The 24,338-nt window shown below is 41.5% G+C and overlaps 1 protein-coding gene across 1 annotated transcript in view; it reads left to right on the top strand.

Moving 5' to 3' along the window:
- The window catches only part of DPP6 (dipeptidyl peptidase like 6), a 421,502-nt gene that overhangs the window by 320,948 nt on the left and 76,216 nt on the right, over positions 1-24,338 (top strand). Inside the window, exon 8 of the mRNA XM_054193068.1 lies at positions 11,279-11,399. Within this exon, the coding sequence (XP_054049043.1) occupies positions 11,279-11,399 (121 nt within the window). The remainder of the gene's footprint in view (positions 1-11,278; positions 11,400-24,338) is intronic.

Genomic DNA, 24,338 nt, shown 5'->3' with positions numbered 1-24,338 from the left:
TATCTTTTGTTAAGGGCATTTTTTGTTTCTGAGATCTAAGAGCTAGAAGTATCTGCTTTGGATCTGTGCATAAGGGTTTCTGGCATCTTACAAAACTGTGGTTGGTAGATGATGTCCATTGAAATAAGTGCTTATGAAAAGTGTTGTTCTTGGAAAGCTGCTATTTTGTGCCGTGAAAATAGTTACCTTTTACTTTAGATAGCAGCAGTTATTGGCGAGTGTGTGCTTAAGTGATGGATGTGAGGATGCCATGCACAGGACTAAGCAGTGCCATCTAAGGGACTGTGGAGTAGCTCACCTTTGTTTGTGGCGGTGGTCTCTCCATCCCCAGAAACTGCCATTCCTCGGATCCATGAAAAAGCTTCAGGAACCATTCTATCAGCTCTGTTCTTCAACTGCTGGAATCAATGTTGATGGTTTCTATTACTAAATGTTGTATTAAAGAGGAATATCACACCGACTAGCTCACCGTCCAAGGTCAGATGTGTACCTGGAAGAAACCTGAACCCCAGTTGCCAGTTTCTTTATGCTGACAAGTAACGTCTCTGCTCTCCTTAGCCAGATATTCATTCTATAATACAATAAAATATTAAAAATGAAAACTGTATCATCTCACATTAAATAATCTAATTTATAGTGATGCCCTACATAACCATCAGTGATATTAGGTTACAGAATACAAGATAATCCATCAAGTAGAACTTAAAAGCAGAATCAGAGTTCCATACTAAATGGTACATTTACTGATACATTCTTTAATATAACAAGGCAGTTATAAATTAAAATAACCCCATTAGAATCCAGGGCAAGGAAATCCAAGCAGACATGGTTCTCTTTGTTGAGGTGAAATAAACCCTCTTTTCTTCCCTGAAGAACAGAAAATAGGACAGCGTATTTTTCTTGAAACATATATTTTTAAATCTTCAGAATCGTGATAATTGCTTATTTGGCTGGACTCTGGCAGATTCTAGGTGTGATTAGAATCCGTGCATGTTGTGGACTAGCCTGCTCCCAGAACACGAATGGAAATGTACTGCGTTTGTAATGATGCAATGTCAAAAATGTAGAGAGGCTTGTAGGAACCTGAGAAGAATATTAATACTCTTAAGGATTTAAGCTGTGGGAGGCAAGACAAAAAATCTCTTCTGTGCCCAATTTAAAAGGAAAAAAGTTTGTGAATGTGTCTCCAGATCATATAATTCAGTCATTACTCCTGTAGTCCATTATATGGGACTTTATCTTGACTATCGGTTTTGCCAAATTTGGGTTGTCTCTAAAGACCTTAAAAACCATGGGATCTTACAAACTCTTCTGCTTTCCAAAGGTAACCTTAACATTTCTTGGAGAAAAGATCTCCAGACTTTACTGAATACTGTAGACACACCACAAACATGATTTAGTAAGAATGGTAATCTTGGAAAAACCTTAACTGTTTCTAACAAGGAATTGCCATATATAGGCTTTACAGAACATGCTTAATAGCTAAATAAAATTATTTGCAGCAGATCCATATTTTCCCTAGACTTTCTTTTGCTGGTGGTGTACTTATAGAAGCCGTTCTTATTGCCCTTCATGTCCCTCACTGAATTGAGCTCCAGACAAGTTTTGGTTTTCCTAACCACATCCATGCACAATCAGACAATGTCTCTATATTCCTTCCAGGTCACCTGTCCCTGCCTCTACCTCTTGTACACTCCCTTGTAATGTTTGAGTTGTGTCAGGAGCAATGTGCCTCCTTTGCTTGATTTCATACACATCAGGATGGACCATTCTTAAGCTTGGAGGAGGATACTTGAAAATCCAACAACTTTCCTGGACCTCTTTTCTCTCCAGGGAGTTATCCCATCGGATTCTTCCAAGCAAGTTCCTTAACAGGCCAAAGTCTGTTCTCCTGAAGTCCAGGGCTTAATTCTTTTTCCATGATATTTCCTCTCGTGATCCAGAACTTCACTACCTCATGGTGTGTGCAGCTCAGGCTGCCCCCAGTTTTCCTCTTCCCCTGGAGTTTCTCCTTGTTTGAAAGTGTGAGGTCCAGCAGAGCATCTCCCTTCATCAGCTCTGTGATGACCTGTGTCAGGATGTTGTCATCAATGCCTTCCACAGACCTCCTGGTCTGTGGACAGCAGACCTCCTGGTCTGTGGAAGCACATAATGTTTAAGGTCCCCCATGAGGACCAGGGCATTTGAATGTGAGGCTTCTTCCAGTTATATGAAGAAGGCCTCACCTACTTCTTCCTGTCAGTTGATAGCAAATGCTCACCAAAACATCACCCACAACGGTCTGCCCACTAATCCTGACCGATAGGCTCTCATCTGGTTCTTCATGCGTCACCAGGCAGAGCTCCGCGCATCTCTGCTGCTCTCACGTAAAGTGAAACTCCGGCTCCTCAGCGTCGTGGCTGTCCTTCCTAACGAACCTGAATCCATCCATCAAAGCACTACAGTCATATGAGCTGTCCCACCACATCTCCATGATCCTATAGAGATTGTACCTCTACAACTGCACACAATCCTAAATTCCTCCTGTTTATTTCCCACGCTGCATGCATTAGTTAGTGTACAGGCACAGAGAGGCACCCAGCTGTGATGGTTTCCCACAAAAAGTATGAAAGCTTTCCACATGGAGTTGTGTGCTCATCTTCTTATTTTTGTGCATTGTTTGAGGTAGGTCTCCTTCAACCCCGCTCACCAGAGTCTGTCTTTTTCACATCTCATTTTTCTTGCCAGCCTAGTGTACCACTTGCTTGCCTGACTGTGGGTCATCATCTCCCTCCCCAGGGTTGTTCTGGGTTTAAAGCTCTTCTCCCCAGGCAAGACAGAGCTCCCAGCCCCAGCACTGGGGCACTGAGCGTGGTCTGTAGCTGCAGATTTGTCAGCAGAGCAGGACTCTTCCTAATGGTGACTGAAGTCACCAGCTTCCAGCCTTCACCTTCAAAGGAGTCTCCATTTACCAGCACGATCAGCTTAGACTCTGCCTGCCCCTCCTTTCATAAAGGGTCTCGGAGAAGATCCTTCAACATCCTTTTGACACCTCTGATGTTGAAGAGTCTTCTGACCTTCTCCCACTGTTCCTTTACTTATTCCACGCATGCCCACCTCCTGCAGGCAAGGTGACATCTCCCCCAGCCCCAGAGAGAAGTCACCTCCAGACCTGAAGAGCTACGTCCTCTCTCAGAAGCTCTTAAATTGGGCCTAGACACTGTTCATAGAATGGAAAATATTTCTTTATTTGAAGACATGATGGAATGCTTTTCCATTTTCTTTGACTTCTTCGTCTCTTTCTTGGTTACTTGCAATGCAAGTAGAATTAGGTTCTTAATGTTTACTTTACAAGGGATGTTAGAAATTTCCAAGGTATATGGCTAAAATCAGGAGATCTGCACAATTTGCAAGTGGTGACTCTTCTACACTTCCTTTGCTAGATATGTAATCAAAGCCACTGAAGACAGCAGATTTTTCATTTGTCTTTTACAGGAACTCTGACAGTTTTCCTTTGCAGAATCAATTACATTTCCTTTCATTGCATTGATTTCCGTGCAGTTAATCTCTTACACTACTGATATCAGATGCGAACAAGCCTTCGATCTCCAATGAGAAGTCATGAATACCGGGTTTGATGTGTTTATGGATCAGCATGATTCTTACAGGCATCAATCTGTACTACTGTACTCTGGTTTTAGTGGTCCCCTGGGGTGCTATCAGCTTCTCTGTCTTGAAAGCCTTCCTGCATGTAATCATTTTAAAACTGGTGTGGTTCTCACTTTGGTCTAAATGCCACCTTTGCCCGTCTCAGGGCAGGGGATAACTGAATTAAAATAAATCTTATCTATTTATGGCGTACCTTCAGAAACTGCTAAGTCCTCTAAATCCTTGGCTTGGTAAGGAGTTAGCTTCTTACTTGGAATGAAAGCAAAGCTAAACCCTCGTATGAAAGACTGAAACTGTAGCCTTTTCTGACAATAATTTATTAAGATGTGATTCTCTGCAATGTGTTGATTGTGGGGAAGAGTCTCATTGGTTCATCACCAGTTTTTAATAATGGCATTTTGGTTTTGTAAAGAAAAAAAGTTGATTTAAAAATTCTTTATCTCGCTTCTCCATCGTAATTATTATCTATCTCTTTCCTAAATTGCAAACATGAACCATTTGACGGAGAGAATGAAAATATTTTTAAGTTTTTTGTCTTACTTCTTTTTTTCCCAGATGCTATCAAGCTATCTTTAAATGGCAATAAGAAAAGCCTAATTAAAATACTTGCTCTTATTATGTAAGCTCACTGGTGAGGAGCAGTTTATGGTTTTATTACCCTTTTTGAAGAACTGATAAGAGTTGGCGTAATCATGTCATATGCATTAAGAACAACACTCATGACAGAAGGCATTAATGGAAGCTATTTGAACATCAAAGTTTGCATTTTATGAGGTTCAAAAGAAGAAATTGGGAGAGTATTCATTAAATAATGCATAGTCAATCAGCAACGAGCTTTAGAACTGATTTTGAATTGATCATACATTTTTCTCCTGCAGTTGATGTAAGAATGATAACTGCAAAATGCCAAGACCTTTCCAGTACAATGCTTGTCAGATTCCCTTGATATCTCAAAGTGAAAACACAATTATCATATCTGCTCCAAGATGCTGCATGGACAAGGATGGGCATGCTAATTCTGTGTAGTAGTAAGGACAAGTTTTAACTTGGATAAAACAGCAGGAAATCTTTCTCTCTTTGCAGTTTTTCATTTTCACAGTACAGGTTTCATATGGCAGTTGCAGGAGGAAAAAAAAAAAACAACAAAAAATCCTGGCTTGAGAAGGGCTATCCCCAAAATATTTGGATGGATTTAGAGAGCACTAGACATGGAGGGGAGAAGAGAAAGGTCTTTCTGGGTGCGCCTTTCCAGAAAAAGCTGGATCATGCTCAAAACTACTTGTGTTCATGGTCTGGTATTTCCAAACTCAGGTTACCTGCTGTGACTCTGTTGCAGCCCTCAACCAGACACTTGTCATATAAATAAAGAGGTAATTTTTTCTACTAATTTTTTTCTACTTCCTGGACATGTTGGGAAGCTAAATCTGTGTATTTTTCTGAGGCTTTCAGGCCTATGTGATGTGCAACACCACAAAAATATGTAGATAGTTAATATACAGTTCAGCACAAAACGTTCCTATCATTGACCCCCAAAAAAGACTGACTATATATTAAAAAAATTTAAGAGAGTATCTTACACTGAAAAGTTTTAAAAAAGCTCCTTGCTTAAACTGTGGGACTGTTGTGATGGGTTTACTTTGGCTGGATGCGAGGTGCCCACCAAGTCGCTCAGTCACTCCCCCTCCTCGATGGGACCTGGGGAGAAGATACGAAGAAAGGCTCATGGGTCGAGATAAGGACAGGGGGATCACTTACCAATTACCATCATGGGCAAAACAGACTCAACTTAGGGAAATTAATTTAATTTATTGCCAATTAATCAGAGTAGGGTAACTGGGATCTCTCTCCAGACAGACTGAATCATGCCTTTGGAACCGGAGATCTAGAAAAAGCCACAGGAAGTCCTGCACAAGATGAGTCAGGATTGAATCCTACCAATGTACGTTGGCAACGTACAATGGCAGATGTACGGAGCAAGATACGTACAAGAACTATTTTTCTTTAATATTTCTGCAAAGGGATTTTACAGTAGCCATAGGACTGCCTTTGCAGAAGGAAATACCAGTTCAAGTATCATGTTGAGGCTGACCATGGCTCTGCAAGTGAACGGATCAGTTAGACATGCAGTTCATAGCAGAACAATGCACATTTTGGATCTCTCCTCTCCCAGTCTTCACAAGCTTATATAGTCTACCTGATATGAAATGGTGATTGTAGTAGGGATGATTTTGTGGTTAAGGCATTGAAAAAGAGTTCAAGCTACCCAAGTTTGACTCACAGTCAAGACTGGGTTTGCTACTCTTCCTGTGTGACGTTTGAAATAGAATTTGCCTGCTTAAACATAGTTTCCTAGAGCACCTTAGATAAATAGTGTTAAATGTATGTGGCCTTTAGATGCTACTCTGTGAGAGCACAGGTTTCCCTGTATCATATCAGCCAGATGCTTTAGACACACGAAGGGGCTTAAAATGGCTTTAGGTGCCTATGTTTGGGCAACTGAGTCTTGTCTCTCATTTTTTCCCCATGTTGAATGGAGACTATAGTGCTTCTTTGTCTATTAAATGGTGTGTTGTTGGGGTAGGGACTGTCTTTTCTGTGTGTTTGTTCAGCATCTGCAACAGGGAAGTCCATGGATAATTACCTTTACACAGATATTTTTTCCTGATTCTGCAAAATAAAGATAAGCATTTCTGAGAGATGCACAGGATTATAAAATGAATCTGTTATTTTATTTATTTTGCCAGAACACTCCCTCAGGTAAACTAGTTTTCCAGCAAAAGAGCAGCCTTCTACATGGGATGGGTGGACATAAAAGAAAGCATTAACATTAAAAACAAAGAGCAGTGTTGTACATTATGTTGGAAAGAGAGTAGCGTGTTGATTTGTAGTTATATTTCCCCACTCGCTGAGTCTTCCCTTTTGTAACTGTTTTTGCCAGACTCCAAGGAACTTTGGTCTGATTTGGAATTTAGAACAGTGTCAAGGCAAGACTTTGTGCCTGTCTATACACGAAGGCCAGTTCTTGTTGACCAAACTCTCTATGTTAAGTGGCCAAACTTTCTATGTTAACTGCTCTCTCATAGTTAAATCCTGTGGGCTGACCTTGCAGGGTGGAAGTCTGCCGCCTAACGTGTAGGAAACATTCATGCTTCTACAATGTGCTAATAATTTAAAGTAATAAGCATCCAGGCATTAACTTTATGCTTGGAGATGCTAAATTTGAGTGACGTGGCTCGTTCAGTTGACGAGTTATGCACATTAGAAATCACGGGATAAAGAGAACATAAACTTAGAATGCCGCCCTACAGTTGGAAAATAAATAGAAGCAGTAGAAATGCAGATTAATGCATATGAATTTATTTTTTCTTGGTCTGTGAAGAAATAGAAACTTCACTCATCTCTTTGACTGGAAGGAGGGTGGCTTGAACAACTGTAAAAGGGAGTGTAGTATTCATCTTCTGGATATAGTTGGTCACTGCGACTTTTGCAGTGGGCTTGAAGAGATTTTCTTTAGATTCCTGAAAAGGCCCATAAATTAATCCATTTTAAAGTACCAGTATTTTAATTACTGCAGCATAATTACTTAATATTACTCTGTGTCAGTTCGGTAGAGAACATTACTTCAGAAGCCCTTAATCACTTGCAAAAAAATTTAAATTAATCCTCCTTATGTCAGTCAGTGTTGTTAAGGCTTTTGTATGTTTTAAGTGAATTCAGTTTATTTAGTTGTGAGTTTAAACATTTACCTTACTGTATAAATTTATCTTATAGGATAAATACTTAATCTTTGACTTAAAGTTCTCCTCCTGTCTCAGGCCTTTGGTCTAACCAGTCTAGTGTTTTTCCTCCAATGTTAGTTGTGTCACACAAGGATGTCAAATGCTTTGAAGTAATCGGCTCTAATACAAGTTGCAAACAGGCAGAGATTTCTTCCCAGCCCCCAGGAGTTAGTGGTGTGTTGATACCCGAGGCTAAAGGGGTCACATCATATGCTGAAAATTTCAGGTGACATCCTGAGCCACATAAAGCCAACAGCAAATCCCCATTGATTTTTCTCTTTATTTTTTTTTACCCTGGAATTAAGTGAATTCATTTAAAAAAAACCAACCAACCAACCAAACAAACAAACAAAAAAACCTTTATCTTAATCCCCCATGACATTCCATTTATCTTTCTTGAGTATTTAATCTTTTGAGCATCTATTATAACATCCAGCAGGAAGAGAATGAAGTTTTTGTCTTCTGTTACATCCAGTGGCAAGAAGTTCCACACATTAATTCTGATTTTGCTAGGAAAAATATTTTTACCAACTTTTAAACAGCTTTCTTCTAGGTTTCATTGGTTTCCTTGTTGCTTTGGAGAAATTAAAGGCTGAAAACATCCTTTTCCTTTTTTCTCTTTCCTCTCCTTTATCTTGTAGAGCTTATGTCTTCCTTGTCTATTCTATAGAGTTAGCAATTTCATTTTCTTCAATCTATGTATGGATGTTTCCATTCTTCTTAATTCTTTCAGAATATCTTCTCTTTCCTCTGCATTGAATATGTCTTGACAAAAAAGGACATGGTATTCAGCGTGGGGATATCTTCCTGACATAGCCCAGGTTTATTTTCCATGCCATTGGTTGTGCTCAGTGATGGACTTTATCAGCTGTCCATGATAAAGGGCATATATATGGCAAGAATGTTGGGGGTAGAGTCTTGCTCAAATATGCGCATCAAAAAAGAAGACACCAGAAATTTTGGGTCTGGTCATAGTCTCCTGTACAGAGAGGCATAGAACTGAGCTCGACCCTTTCTGTTGTCATTTTACATTTGTAAACGCTATGTAAAACAAGCATAAAATAATGTGAAAGTGATGCCCATACATTTTTTTTATTATTTTTCTTTATTAAAATTTCTTAGCCTCTAATTAGCTGAAAGGATTGTGATCATTTGAGAGAAAGCACTGCTTTGATGTCATAAAACCAAAACAGAAAAAATATTACATAGGTATTTCATAATATCCTCTAATATCTTTCTAACCCAGAATGTGAAGTAATCCAAAGACATTTCTTTTTGATGAATAACGGAAGTTCAAAAGCTTTTTCTTAATTTATAAGATACGTTACACAGAAACCTTCCTTGTGCTGCTTCAGTTATCTTTTATCTTGATTATGGTTGACGTTTTTAGGGTACAAGACACTGTGGTTAGGAGGATAATTTTAAATTCTCTATGAGGTGCTGCAGTTTGGCTCTGAATTATATGGGAGGCAGTTTGAAGTCAGCGCACTCTGTTATTTTTCCATTGCAGCTACTGGGTACCTCATGCAGCCTGATTAGTGCAATGAAGCTTTTGAAAGACAAAACAGTGAAGACAGAAAACTTTGCAGTGCTTTACAAAGGGAAGGGCAGGGGCAGGAGCAGGTTGTCCATCCACCTTCTTTATTTTTCCCGTAAATTAATTTAAAATTGAATGCAGTACAAAATATTGCAAAACCTTCATTTGCTGGGAGAATCTGGGCAACGGAAGGGTTGCATCGCTTGAATGACTCCTCTTGATCGTGTGCCTGTCGCAGAAGAGCCCCCAACCAAGCACCCCCAGCATGTTTATCTCTCGGACACAGAGATTTGGATTTGTTTGGGCCCAGAGTATTTTATTTTGCTTAGTCTTCCTGATTTTTATGTACATTTGAGCTTCAACAACCCTCCCATATGCAGACTAGCTAACACATAAAATTCTTTACTTGGCATCCCTCACCTGGCTCCTCTGCTTGCTAAACATCAAGTTAGGAAAGAGAATGTAGTATCTTCCACAACGTATTTTTTACTTTCAAAAATAATGATTGGATGCAGCTTTTCTTAGTTTAAAAGGAATAAAAGCAAGTTACAGTTTAGTCATACTTTTTACCCTTTAGGCAAACTCGCCATAACTGCTGCCAAAATTAAATTAGGATCTATACTTTCTTCTGGAATCTTTCCAGCTAATCTTCAGGTGAAACACATACCATAATAGGATGTAAAACAGGATCTGAAAGCAAATATTTTTCCCAGTTCTCTCTCTTCATGAGTGTAACATGAGAAATTGCATTCTGCTATCGTGGTAAAGATACCTAATATTTTTTCCTACATAAAGGCTGAGCGACCTGGTCTAGTGGGAGGTGCCTCTGCCCACGGCAGGGGCATTGGAACTAGGTGATGTTTAAGGTTCCTTCCAACCTAAACCATTCTATGATCCATCTGTAAATGTCTACTAAATTATTTTAACAGTTGGTCTTTCAGTCTAAATGGCTTTCTGATACCCTGTTCAGTACATTTTTGTAGTCTGAATGAAGTTTAATAATATTTTAAAAACAAGAGCTCCACTTCGAGCAGGACACGGTTCGCTTTGGGGTGAGGAGGGGACAAGATCAGTGTCATCGATGACAGCAAAACATTTAACCAGATAATAGACTGATGCCATGAAAAAATGTTTTTTTAAATGGATGGCTAAGGTTTTGCTCGCTGATCAGCGCTTAAACACCTAAATAAACAGCCTATTTCCCAAAAGCATTCTCAGAGCAGTAGATCTAATGACTCGCATGAAATTAGCTTTTAAAAAAGCCATGAGGCTTATTTGGGAGTCTTATGTTAGGCTCCTCTCCTGACAATCTTGAATTGAAATTTTTATGATTGGTAAGAATTTTACATCTATAAATTCATCTCCAAGATGGAATTGCTTTCCCACCGACAGCACCAGCTGTGCCAGCAAGTGTTTGCAGGGGGCCTTTGGCACCCAAAGGCGATCCTTGGTGTGGGGCTGCCCTTGCACCCCCAAGGACCTATGAGGTCCCATAACATCTGATCATGTAATCTTTCAGCAACCTCAATTCACCAGATTTTTGCCACTGTAGGGAAGAGGTTTCCAAAGGCGGGCTGGGTGTTTTGGCTGGCTGCATCCATGCTGGCAGGGAGGTGAAACCCCATGGGTGCCTTCATCCAGTCCACCCTGCTTCCCGTGGGAAGGTGACCTGGGCACCAGGGCAGGGTGGGAGGTCTAAGCCCACCTCTTTGGGTCCTTGGAGTGTGTGCATCTCCTCCCCAACCGACCTATCAGCCTCCTCATGGAGGTTGTGCCTCGTTTGTTGCAGTGACATAACTGCCCCCTGTTCGATAGCACGTGTTGTCTTGTTGCATCCGCATTAAAAACTGGGTTCAAATTTATTTAATAGGTTGCCAGCTGTGTTTTAAGGAAATAGGAGCAGCTGGAAACAAGCAAGAAGCCATTTCCAGTAGGCAGTTCACTCGCCACATAACATCACCATCAGCTCTGCAAACTGCTGCTGTGTCCTGGACCACTTTTTCAAAAACCTGAGTGATGGCGTTCTTCATTTCCTGCCCTCTGACTGCACCGCTCAATTTCTGAAATGAAGACAGGAGTGAGAAAAATAAAGCTGGTATCAAAGGACCAAGGCTGCAGTTTGTTGTAAATTAGCATCTTTCTATTAGTTGATGGAATTGGAAGCAAGCTATGGAAATCCTTTTTTGACAAAAGGCGCTATAAAAATGTGATATGTGATTTTTGTACTGCCAATTATTGTAAAAGCAAAATACAACATTTTATAATGGAGCCACTGCTTAATGCTGTTCTCTTTTTCTTCTTCCCTCCAAATCAGATATTTATCTTTGAGAATAACATCTATTACTGTGCCCATGTGGGGAAACAAGCCATCCGAGTGGTCTCCACAGGAAAGGAAGGTGTTATTTTCAATGGGCTCAGCGACTGGCTGTACGAAGGTAGGACACACCATTTAGGGGAGCAGTTAGTTACGAGTTGAAGTTACACTCTAGATTTACAGCACTGGCTGGAATTAGACGTTCAGCAGTGCATTTCTGGGGACTGGTGGGCCATGGAGCTAAAAATCTGCTATTCTGACAGTTTTCTGAAGTGCTGGGCTGGAAATAATGTGAAATGATGTAAGAATTCTGTTTTCAGGCTGTTTTTCTTTCCCTTAGTCCAAAGGTAATAAATCACAAAGCTTTAATGAACAGAACTGCTTCATTATTTAATGGCACCTGCAATCACTCATAGATGTGACAGTTTTCAAATCACAGAAAAAGAGAGAAACGGGGAGGGAAAGGGGGTTTATTTTAAAGGAAGAAGTGAGGAAACAATTTTACTTGATTGGTTGTTTTCCACATCACTAGGTGGGCCCTGGAAGCTGCCCAGATCTTGCTACCTAAAAATTTTCTAAAAGCAAACAGGTCCTCGCAGTAATTGACTTATTTCCCTTGAAAATGGGCCTGGTGGGGTAGAGGGTCATCACTGGAGCACTGATTTGCTTTGGTCCTTTCAGCTGGCAAATGGCCCTTTAAGTTTCTGTGGGCAGCTGCTTGCAAAATAGTCTCAGCTGCTCACTAGCGTAGGAGAGGAGCCCAGCCATCCCCAGTTCTTTTGTGGGATGTTATAGGTTTTTAAGCTAATACTTTATCAGAATTAAAATATATATATATATATATAACATATATATGTAACATGCACACAACGTGCATCCCTTTCTCTGTTGCTAGCTATTGCTGCCAGCAGTTTCTTTTCACAAGGATCCTGGTTTTGGGACCTGGCAGCGTCTTTTTCTTGTGATAGAGTTTCCCTCTAAAGTCCCACTTCTTTCTGCAGGTCCCAGCACAGTCCCAAGCTTTTCTTACCTCTACAGAAAGAAGTGTCCAGATGCTTCTATTAACTGCGCCCTGTTGGCTGCTCCCAGTTTTCTTGAGGTTTAATGGAACAAAATAGGTTGCAAAATGCCATTCACCATTAATTGGTGTAAAAATTGGAAGCACTCCTTAAATTACTCTATATTACAGCTAAACTGGGACTGTTGGACTCAAAAGTGAGGGAAATGAAATAAATTCTTTTGTTTGCCACTCCCAGAGAAGCCGGTCCCATAAATCAGCGTACAAACTCATCCAACACATCAGTGGAAAAATCTGATAGTGGTTTAGATTACTTTTGATATTTAAATGTGGTTTACATTGTACAACAGAATATTCGCAAGTGAATGTCCTCCTCGTGAAGCACTTTGTAACCAAAGGCGTGGCTAAAAGGGTACAAAATGCAGTTTTCTTTAATTTTTCTTCGCTTATTAATTTGTTGCTGAAGTTGGGGGCAGGCCTGTTGGCTGTGTAGGTCGAACGAGCATATTAGTACCTGGATTTTGCTGATAAACATCATTTAGTACACAAGGTCTTCTCATAGAGTCCTGCACGCAGCGCCATGCTGACAGGAGTTTGTCAAGCTGCTGAACTCCAAGCACACCGGCAAGCCCGTGGTGACACTTGTGTTTTGCTGACACATATTTTTATTCAATTATGGGATTGCTCAGGCAATTGCTTGGCTGACATTGACTTTCAGGTTTGTCCTTCATAATGAACTTTCTTGTTAACTTTATGTTAATGTACTGGGATAAGAAATGAATCTGTGATCAAAGCAACCTGATCTAGTTGAAGATGTCCCTGCTTATTGCAGGGGAGGTTGGACTAGATGACCTTTTAAGGTCCCTTCCAACCCAAACTATTCTATGATTCTGTGAAATACAGTCAGATATACCAAGCCAAGTTCTGTAACCTCTCTGAGCAGCATGTACAGAGTAGGGCTGCTGGACCTGCTGTTCACTGGGGGTAAGTTTTGCAGAAATTTGGGTATAGCATCCTTTTGGAAATGTCATTTTCTGTCCAAGTACAGCTTGCATTGAAAAAAAAAAAACAACTTTTCTTGCATCGCAAGCAAGGTGTAGAAGGACCCACAAGAAAACCTTAGATAAAAATGTTCCCAAGTGATGGGGTGCAGAATCCAAAATCAAATCGCGAGCTGGACCGTGCAAACTGAACTCCCACAACGCCACTTGTGCGGTCCTCATGGACGTAAACCTGGGACTGGAGTAAGGACTGAGGATTCGTGGCAGATGTTTGAACAAGCTGTGGGGCCACGGGATCGAATGGGTCTGCAGTGTTCAGATGTCAGCTCTCTGAATGCGTGGAGGGATGGAGAGGGATCCCAGAAGAAATGGAGTATCACGTGGTGGTAAATGGGTAAAGACCACTGGGAGATGGATGACACCTCCTCAACGGAGTCCGTGGGAAGTCCATCGTTGTCAGTGAGACTGAAGTTTTCCCCTAGCAGCACTGGGATGCTCTGTCAACACACTGTTACCGGCACCTTTATTTTTCCAGCTTCTCTCCTTTTCTTAGGTGCCTCCTCTTTGGTGGCATAAATGGAAACAATTTTATAAATCCAAACTCGCCTGACTGGAATTGCTTGCTATCTGGGCAAGGATCGAAATTTACCACCTCAGGGCTATTTTTCCTCTTCCCTCATTCTGACTGACATTTGTAGATGTTCCTTCCCCAGCTCCCTAACAGAGCTGGATGGGATCCTCAGACCCGTGTTTGTTTGCACTGCCGCCGTCTCAGCGAGCTACCGGGATGGATGCTGAGCATATGTAGAAATCTCATTCCATCTGTGCAGCCGTCTTCAGCAGATAGTCTGCAAAGGAGCTGCGGGAAACGCTGAAACGGGATCACGGAGAGTTCAGCGCACTCCTCTTCCCTCCCGTGCTCTTTTTCTTGCTGCAGTTCACCGCCTCCGGCAGCGGCAGCCGAGCCTGCCCACAGCGCCCGACGGGTGACTTGACAGCTCCTGACCCGCTTCTCGCTTTCCCTCAACGCAGCACACAGGGGGGGGAAAAAAAAAAGAGGAAAAAAAAAAAAATCTTGATGTTTTCTATTTGAGGAAGCCACTTTTTAAGGTCTTTTATCCTAATCGGCAAGGGCACATCAACAATCCCCCACCCTCCCCATCCGAGAGCTGTTCGCAGAGGGCGCTCTGCAAATCACAGTCCCAGCAGTGCCACCGTTTGGGGGGGGGCAGCTCCTGGCGCTTGATACGAATGGTAGACCCAGAGGGAACACTTTTCTTCATAACGTGATTGGTTTTGTCACGACAGGATAGATGCACAGTACTGTTAATCACAGGTTTTTACTAAGTCCGGAAGGAGAGGAGATCTAGAGTAGATTTGACAGGTTTTTTGCCCTGGAAAAATGCAGAAGTTCATTTCAATTCAAGTTAAGCTCTGCTTTTGTAAATCTGCCAAAGGGGGAAAAAATTTCTTCGAGGTGTTTATGCTGATCTGTAGACTTTTGATAATATAGTGAAAAACATTTCAAATCAATCAGAGCTTAATCTACTTAGTGCATTTAGCTGGAAGGTTATAGATTGATACATAGATTACTGTAACATGAAAGCATAGATTAAACATGGCTTTTATTACTAAAATAAGCATTGACAATGTTTTCATAGTCTGACTTAACATTTCCAGAGCTGTGCCTGATAGATGCCTATACTAAAATGGAGTGATATCCTATAAAAGAGAGTTTAAAGTTCTGCAACTGAAACCAGCCGAGCATTTAAATGCACAGCATTGGCAAAGAGTGGATTGTGTTTCAGTTTGCTTTGTGATTGTTGTTGGCTTGAGAGCACGTTTTACCAACAATGAGGCTTAAAGATAATTTTAAAAGAAGTGGCGGTATAGCACAAAGTACTTTCAAAGCAATAGGATAAGAGTATTTATATGTTCTTTATGTATATATATAGTGCTTTAATAAAAGTAATGTGGGTTTTAACAAGTAAAGTGCAGGTAAAATTCATTTCATTTAAGCACTTTGTTACAGCACTCTTCAACAGAATGAGTTCTGTCATGGTGTAATTAAAGTATCTTCATTTGCTACCGGGCACTTGGGGAGATCGTTCAGATGCTGTGAGAAAGGGTGGCAGCAAGGGGCTCTGCCTGTGTGATCCTGCGATGTGACAACGAGAAGGTTGGGATGTCCCTGTGCTGCAGTTTGAAAGCTCGTTGGAGTTCATTTGTGTTTGGGAGTGTGGAATGGGGCAAGGAATGGGAGGAATGGGGCAGAAGGACTTCCCTCCCCACAGGTGTGCTGCTGCCAGATCGGGGATGCCCCATCAGGGTAATTCAGGGTCCCTTTAGGTGGCTCTGATGAGCAGGACAGGGACCTTTCCTGGGCTGCACTGCTCTAAACCCTGGTATGACCTCCTTTGAGCAAGTCTGTGCTCACAGACAGAGGTACATGACTTCTGGAGAGCTACTTAGTTTCTTAGCGTCTTAACTTAAAACTTCTTGGAAATCATGGGGGAGCAGGACGTGACACAGTGGCATGCGCTCGTCACCAGCAGGAGCGGAAAGAAGGATTTTCACCTATAGATGGGCCTGTCCCACCCATAGAGTGTGAAACTGAGGGTTTTCCTTGTGCTTTGCTGCACGTGTCCCCAGATGTAAGAGAAGTCCCTTAGAAGCTCTTTTGCAACTTGTTCTGCAGGACACATTTTTGGTTTTTTGGGACTTTGGTTGCAAAAGGAAGAGTGGCACGTGAGTTACTGCCTTGTCTCATGTCACTGTCAGAGAGATCAGAAAGGTTTGTCCTGTAAGTCTCTAAAAACCATCTCAAAGTGAGCATCCCCGGTCCAGACTTAGTCCTGACACGGTGGCTGTGATGTCTCATCTGGGCATCTCCTCATCCTCACGTCAGCGTGAGCCACATCTGGCAGCCCGGCACCAGCCCCAGCTCCCGTGGCAGGCGTTTAAAACTCTTAGGCGATATGAGCGATACATATCCATGGTTCAAAGTTAATACTCTGCTCTGTTGAGCTCAACGCTCAGCGGTGTTGCTGTGCTTTATTTTTGGCTAGGGAGCAAGGGGAGGAGTGAAGAGAGACTCTTTTTCAGCGATGACTCGTATGCCTTATCAATCTTCATTCTGCCCGCATCTTATGTTATCACCAACAGATCCTCTTATGTGACTTCGCAGTGACACCTGGTGGGAGAGGCCAGGATGTCATCGTCATTAAGACAATGAAACTGCAGATTTTTTTTTTTTTGCTGCAAGATCTAGTGAAGGCTCCCAATTTCCCCTCACGTACAGATCCCTGAAACTCTCCCTGAGCTTATGGGAACTACGCATCCAAAGCTACAGGCTGATTCGTGCTAATGGTGGTTCCGTTACTTTTCTAGGCTTTATAAAGGTAGGAGAGAGAACACAGTAATAAAGAAAAATCTTTTCCATAATTTAATCAGCATCTCACAAAAATCGGAGGGTATATTTAGAACATGTATGGCTGGTCTCAGAGGTGCCGTGCCTGGTAGCAGCTGCCAAATGAAATAGCAGTTATTTTGAGCAGTATCTTTTATGCTTATAGTATTTCAAGCAAGTGAAGTAGGTATATTTCTTAAGTTTAGAAGTATTAATCCTGGGACTGTGGAAATGGTCTTAACGCTGGGAAAATGCTAGATAAGCCTCCTGAAACGGTGCCTTACCTCATTTGTCTTTGTGTAATATGCGAACACTGAACTTCTGCTTGGAAACAGGAACTGTGATGATCAAATTATACCTGAATTTGAAAAGGGACATTCATAATTAGGCTGAAAGCAAGTAACTCCTAAAACTCCTGCTCAGTGTCACCAGAGAAGGAGATCGTATCTCCTAATATTTCACAGTGTAGGGCTAACCTTTACCAGTAATTACTAGCTCCAAGACCTGGTGGGGGAGGATGTGATGAAGACGACTGAGTCATCACTGAATTTTTTAAGGTACTCTGGATAAATTAATTTCATGCCGAAAGGATGCTAAAGCCAGGGCTCAGGACAGGAAAAGGGGCCAGCCCTAATGTGACTAGAAATGTTTGATTCCTTTTTGACAAGATATGTGAAGAATCACTGGGACAGTGAATACAGATTCTTGTTTGTCTGTTTTTAAGAACTTTCACGTCTTCAGTCACAGAGAAAATAGTTCATGGAGGTGGGTAAATTGCAGTTCTAGACATCTGCTATGGGATAAAGGAGGTAGGAAAACACCTGGCACTGGGAAGTGGCCTCAAATAGTGCCACAAATGCACCCCAAGTCTAAAAATCACTAGTTTGTCCTCAAGTACTTGCTGCTCTTATTCAGGGCTTTGGGGGAAGCTGTACGGAATTTGGTCCCTCTTTTCTGCGTTTGTTGAGGCGAGGTAGCGAAGCCAGCGTGGCGCTTCAGTGACACTGTCACCCTGTTAAAATGGAGAGCTTTCCTCTCTTTTGCATCTCGGACATCAGTCAGTGTTGCCCGTTCAGCACATGCAGCTGGTGTTTAGCACTTGGGCTTGTGCAATTCCCAGTTAGCCATTATTTATCCGCCTATTGAAAGTGTAGGTGGCTTTTTTTTTTTTTTGGTGCACCTTTATTTGCACGCTCATTTATACCAAACGTGCATAAAATCTTGCTGTTTCGGTTGCACTCAAAATAAGAATGAAGAGCAGCTCTTGGCCTCAGCCATGTGTTTAAAGTGGATATTTCCACCGTATGTAATTCTGTTGCAAGGAAGATGAGCTAGATTCAACATTATTCTGCCTAATTCAAGTTAAAGCAGAGGAAAAGAGAGCCTTAAATCTTACCGGATTATGTCATTAAAGGTTCGGTAGAAGTTCCCTCACCTTCTTGCTTTGGCGGAGGTTCCCCTGTCACGGGGAAGCTCACGCTATAGATTGCACCACCAGGAGCAGCCTTCTGGCCCTTCTCAGTTGGCTAAGGGCAGGGAAAATTGAACCATTTACAAGGCACATTGCGAATGCCTGCCTAGAAACCAGCAAGCTCCTGAAAACTTTAAAATGTGCCGTTATCTGGACTGGCTTCAAAATCCAGCACCGCACCACGGTAAACCTTGCCAGCTCTAGCCCAGTCTTTAACCTTCCCTTTCCGCAGAAGGTTGTTGTGAAGGGGGCTGCCAGCCAAACCCAACACCTGTCATCCTCTAATTTTTGGATCGCCATCAGTCAGGCTCCAGGATGGCTTTTGGAAGGAAAACGGAATATTATTTACAGTGGTCAGTGATCTCCTTGGGGCGGTGGAGGGAAGCCAGGTGTCCATCCTGATGTCGCGGGTTAGCCAGTGGCTGCCAGTATTTTACGTAAAGAGGTGTTCAGCAAGTCAGGTTGTTGTGTTTCTGCGGAAGCTTCTCCTTTCACAGATATCCTATTTAAAAGGGCATTTCTTCAGGAAAAGCTCTGAGCCAACCGTCGTTGGATGATTTCTTTATACTTGCAGTAATGGTAAAAATAAAAATGTCATGCTCTGCTATTGCCAGTATTTTAATCTTTTAAGGTAAGGCAACACTCGTCTGCATTGCAACCAATTGTGAGTGACTTGTTCAGGTCTGCTTGGCTACGTGATTAAAGAGATTGCTGAAATTTATATCAATCTTTTCCTGAAAATAGACTTGCAGTCTGTATAGCAAACACGACAGCACAAATTGTGTGCAGTTACAGACGTTTAAATCCAGACTAAGTCTTTTGATCTCTGCAGATTTAGTTGAGACGTGCAACTTCCCACAAAATTTAACCAGCCGCTGTGGTACAATCTCTTCTCTTTTCCACTGTTATTTTACTGCCACTGCTTTGTCAGGGATACAGTTACTTCTTCAGTTACCTTATGTGAGAAAAGACCTTCCCAGCTTGCAACCAAATTAAACCCAATTAGTTAGCTACTGTTCTGCTTGAGCGAGAGTATGTGAATAAAAATGAAAAACTGACAAATAAAATACATAGAACAGTATCAGAGTACGAAAGTAGCACCTGGCAGGCATCTGAAAATAGATATTGTATCACTGAGTCAAATAGTTCCAATAAATGGTATATTAAAAGTTGTATAACAGAGCTACTATGGTTTTCTGCTTGTACGTGAGTTCTATTTCTCTGCACCAAATTCATTGCAGTAGCCTTGGGTTAAATCCTCTGTTGGAGATCTGTGTCCCCATTTTCTGGTCATGCTGGTATTTTTAATAACTAATTGGTACACTAGCACTTTAAATATTGCAAAATAGATTTTGACCTATGCCACGCTAATCTGAAGTCTGGAATAACTCCACGGAAGCCAGCAGTGGTGCTCTGGATCTGCACCGGGCTGCTGAATGTGAGGGTCTTGCCGTAATATTCATGCTTTATGTCCACTATCGGGTTTGCAAAGGGAATATCTTAAACTGATGTTATTCCCAGGAAAAAAAAAAAAGAGTGAATGTTAGAGAGTATGTGCAAATTCACTCAAATTTGAGAGCTATGTTTTTCCTCCATAAAATGATATCTGTAGTTTGATATGATAAAACACAGAGAATACATTAAGGTGATCAGGTTCGCTGTGGATTAAACAAAAATGCGTCATTTCCATGTTGGTGGCTGTGACACATATAAGAGTTTTCCAGGCTGTAGAATGTTGGAGAAGATTAAAAGAATTGGGTTCATTTGTGTGAAATTTAGGTACATTGATCTTGGGGGGAAGTATATCAGTTAGGGTATATTGCCTAGGGATCTGTAGGGATCTCTGTCTTGGGGGATTTTTAAGAGTGAATTAGACAGGTTTTTGTCACAGGTTGTTGAGATAAACATCAATTTCATTTCACTGCAAGGAGGGGATTAGAAGATTTTTTTGGGGGGGGAGCTTCTTCTAGACCTAGTTATATGATTTTATGTATAGTTTTGATGGCTTTTTCTGATCTCTGCAGTTAGACATGTTGGCTCTGAGATTACAAAGTCACTGTAGGAGCTTTTGGAATATCCCTTCAGAAGTTACAGAATACCTGTTTTTATATACATTAGGGTAAATACACATAACCCACTTATACAAGTCATATATATCATGATAAATTTACATTTGCCTCATTATTCCCCTGAGGAAAATTGGTGGCTTTCTTCTTCTGAGAGTGTCCACGAACTTCTTCTTGAAAAACGTGTTTTAAAGAAAACAACCAATCTTAATATTTTTGAAGTGCTGCAATCAAAAGTGATTAAAAGGACAGAAAGAACATCCAAATTATAAGATAGCCGTAGAAGTTTTGTGGTAGTGCATAATTCCATCAATTTGACCTGAAAAGTAAATTTCTGTATTTTTTTTTTTTTTCTTGATGCACTTGTTCTTCCTTGGTCCAGCCTTGCTTATGGAAATTCAGGGGACAGTGAAAAAACTACAGACTGTTTAAATATCTGTCCTCTTTGTCTCGCTGCTCCTTGTCCTGAATAAAGAGTATCTGCCGTAAGAAATTGAAAAAAAAAAAAAAAAAAAAAAAAAAAAGGCAAAAATAAGTGTACTCTGTCCAAATTAGACTGAGTGAAAGCTGCATACATGAAAGGGATGAAAATTCTGCTGAGATACGTGATTCTCACTAGAGAGTTGGCCTATCCATTGTTGTAAAATAGTAGGAAAATCAAAAGAATATCAGAAATGACAGAAGTCAGCTCATAATTTGTGTCAGCTCTCCTAATGAAAACAAAACAAAACAAAAAAAATAGAAGACAAAGAACCAAACTGCAATACGGTTAAAAAACTACAACTCCAAATCCTAATATCAGTTGGAAACAGTCAGAGGTCGGAGCAGGTCTTTGGCTGGAAGAGGGGAGGAGGTAACGACCTGCGAAACGCAAAGGGTGAGTTACTGCCGAGGGCTGGCTGGGCACGGAGTGTCCCCGCAGAGCTGAAGTCCACTGTTTCCTCCAGCAGAACAGGCAGGAGGTTAAACCCTCGTATGTGAAAAACGACCTTCAATATTCCTATCCGTGCTGCATGTGCTTGACGTCGCATGAGGAATGATAACTATCGTGCTCAGATCCTGGTACTGGGAAAAAAACACTCTTAAAACAGGACTGGATTTTGGTTTTTTTTTTGCACCAGTGTTTCAAGCTACCAGCTCTCCACTGGACCTCAGACCTTTAGTACGTGAGGGATGTGGGTGTTACAGTACGAGGTATTTTTCAAAAGCCCAGTGGTGACTGCAATGTTGATACCAACCAGGACGTGGAGGTGACTCTGCCTGGATTTTGCTCTGGATCAGGAGAACTGAAGAACTAGGGCAGATCTTTGAAGTGATCAGATTGACATACCAGCAGTTTCTAAAAGATAAAGCATCCAGGGATTCCATCAGCCTCAACACTCAATTAGTTTACGTAGCTATAAGTAACTACCATATGGCGAAGCTTCCATGCCAGTTGTTTTCCAGTCTTCAATGGGTACAGGTCTACAGGGGAAACTATGCCACGGAATTAACGGTAATTAGGAAAGTGGAGGAAAATAGCGTATTTTAAAGATGATCTTAAAACTTTCAGATGGGTAAATAGTAAAATACAAGTCCAGGTATGTGTTGGCTTTGTGTGTCAGGCTGGGGGCAGGAGTTGCCTGCAAACACCGTGCGTCTGCAGCAGGGCGGGTTGCAGTGACGCAGACACAGCTGCTCCTGGTCTGCAGTGGTGCAGAGCCACCAGCATGGGACAGCAGGAACCGAATCCAGGTGGATGGCAGAAACCTTTAATCACATCCTGTTATCCTGGGATGAGAGCTGAGGACGCCAGGGACCAAGCAGTGCTGTAACTGGTGGGAGATGTTCCCTTCAAACCCATGGGAAGCACCAGCAGGTGCCGCTCCAACCTGGCACCCGGCTTCTGCCTCCCTGCAGCCCTCGCCCACATCCACCATGATTTCTCAGGGTCTGGAGGTGGGGTTACACATCACAAGCCAGGTTTAGATGTCCACCAGACCATAGGTACCCCACCAGGAATAACACTAAGGAGTAAACCAACGTTTCTACATCTGCTCAGCTCTGCAGCCTCCAGCAAGAACAGCAGCGACCACTTATGTTTTCCCCAGCCTCTTTGCCTGCTTTCCACTCGTTCCATTTCAAACTGGGCTTCGTACTATTTCCACAGCACAGCCGGGCTGTGTGGAGCTGGATTTGATGCCGTTCGTCCCAGTTCTTTTCTTCTAAAGGGATCACAGCCATTTCTGTTTTCGCCTGGGTCATCTTGATGTTGAATGATCACACTTGCAGCCAGCTTGTGCTACCGGCTTGACAAGCTATTGTTTGCATGCTAGAAAATTATGATTAGACTCCTTTTTTTTCCCTTTTTGGTTTTTTTTCTGGGTAATGACTGGAAAACTGTTGCGCCCTTATCTCCAAGCATAACAAGTTTTCAGGCCATGAAAGTTCTTGTGTATCACTCTGCACTGGAAAATTTTAGTCTATTGTTTTGAGTTACGTCAAAGAGCACGGCAACACAAAAAGCTGCTAAGAGCTAAATCCTGTAATTTATTTTAATTATTTAAAATTCTTCTTATTAACAAATTGCTTATTTGTGGATTTTGAAGGACTCTCTTTTCATCTCTAAAGGATTTTTGAGTTTAATGTGAGAGGAAACATCGTATAGTACCAAAGCAAACTATCGTGTGCTCTGTGTTTTTATCCACAAAATTTCCTGTGATGTAGCTAGGTCTGCTAGATGGTTTTGCAACTGTAGCGTCTGTATGGATGTAAGCTACACCAAGAAAACATTCACTCGTTGTCTCACCTGGTACTTGCTATACAGCAAAGGGCAGCCACTGCAGTCTGTTGGGCAGAGTATTTGAATTCCAATCTATTAGCAGAAAAATATTTCCTACAATTCACACAAACGTGCCGGAAAAGTAGGTGTAAAATTCACAATTACAATCTCACTTAATATGTACAATAGCCTGATTTGTATACTAGATCCAGAGCAAAATTATACAATTAAGCAGAAGTTGATACCTCTGATAAACGTACGTGTTCTTTAAACTTCTCTGAGTTTTGCTTTAAGATTTTGTTTCTCTTTTGATTGTTTCCACTGACTTATGTAGTGCTGTATGTTTGAATATAACCAATTAAGCCTTAAATCTGTGGCGCCTGGGCTGGGAACCAGAGAACGATACCTTTCTGCTGAGACCTGGTCATAGTTCTATTCCAGTCTAAGAAGTATCAACACTTCTTCAAAAATGCAGAAAAAAAGGTTTACGTTGTACTTTAGATCTAGACTATATCTACAAACTGATTCTAAAATGAAGCAGTAGCAGATAGATTGGTTTTTTTTCATTGCCTCGGTAGCACTGTCATTTAAAATGAAGACTACGGATTTACTCCTTAGTGTGGTTTACAAAGGCCTCATCTCTCATGGATCCCCTTTTCTATGCATCTGTAGTTCTTTTCCAGGCTGAATCTTTTACGGGTTTATTTTGTTGTTGTTGTTATGTACCTATTCCTAATCTTTCTTTTTGCTTTTCATGTATTATTTTTAAGCTGGTTTCAAATCCGTTGCAACTTTTTCTTTCTTTCCCCATTTCAGTGAGACAGCAAAAGCAACATAAACTAAAGGAGAGAGGCACTATCTTGGAGGGAAGGAGTTAATACAGAAGGGCATATGAATGCGTGTTGGCAAAAAGGAATCATTCCGGAGTGGTCCTCAAAACTTGATTAGAGATCAGAGAAACAGGCAATATTGCATTAGCTGAAAGAAAAAAACTCTTTTATAACAGGGTTTAATGTCCTTGGAAATGTTGCAGAGTTTATTTGACAAATTTGGAACCCAACAATACTCTATTAAATTTATAGAGGAAATGGAAAGCAGAAACTCAGAAGACCGTAATTGCCACCTACAAATATATTAGAGTGAGTAAGAAGTAACGAAGGAGGGAATCAGAGGCGACTCACCTCCTTAGTGGGAAGGTGGAAGTTCCGTTGCCACCATGTGGTAAGGCTACGGAGAGCCTGGAGCAGGCGGCTTCACTGTCAAGATTCACACAGAATAGGAGTGCTGCAAACAGTCAGAAATCTGGAAAAATATAGTATGCAAATAGCATCCTG

Source organism: Rissa tridactyla, chromosome 2 (assembly GCF_028500815.1).
Source record: "Rissa tridactyla isolate bRisTri1 chromosome 2, bRisTri1.patW.cur.20221130, whole genome shotgun sequence".
Lineage (NCBI taxonomy): Eukaryota > Metazoa > Chordata > Aves > Charadriiformes > Laridae > Rissa > Rissa tridactyla.
The sequence above is the reverse complement of the archived record's forward strand: the minus strand, read 5'-3'. Positions and strand labels throughout refer to the sequence as shown.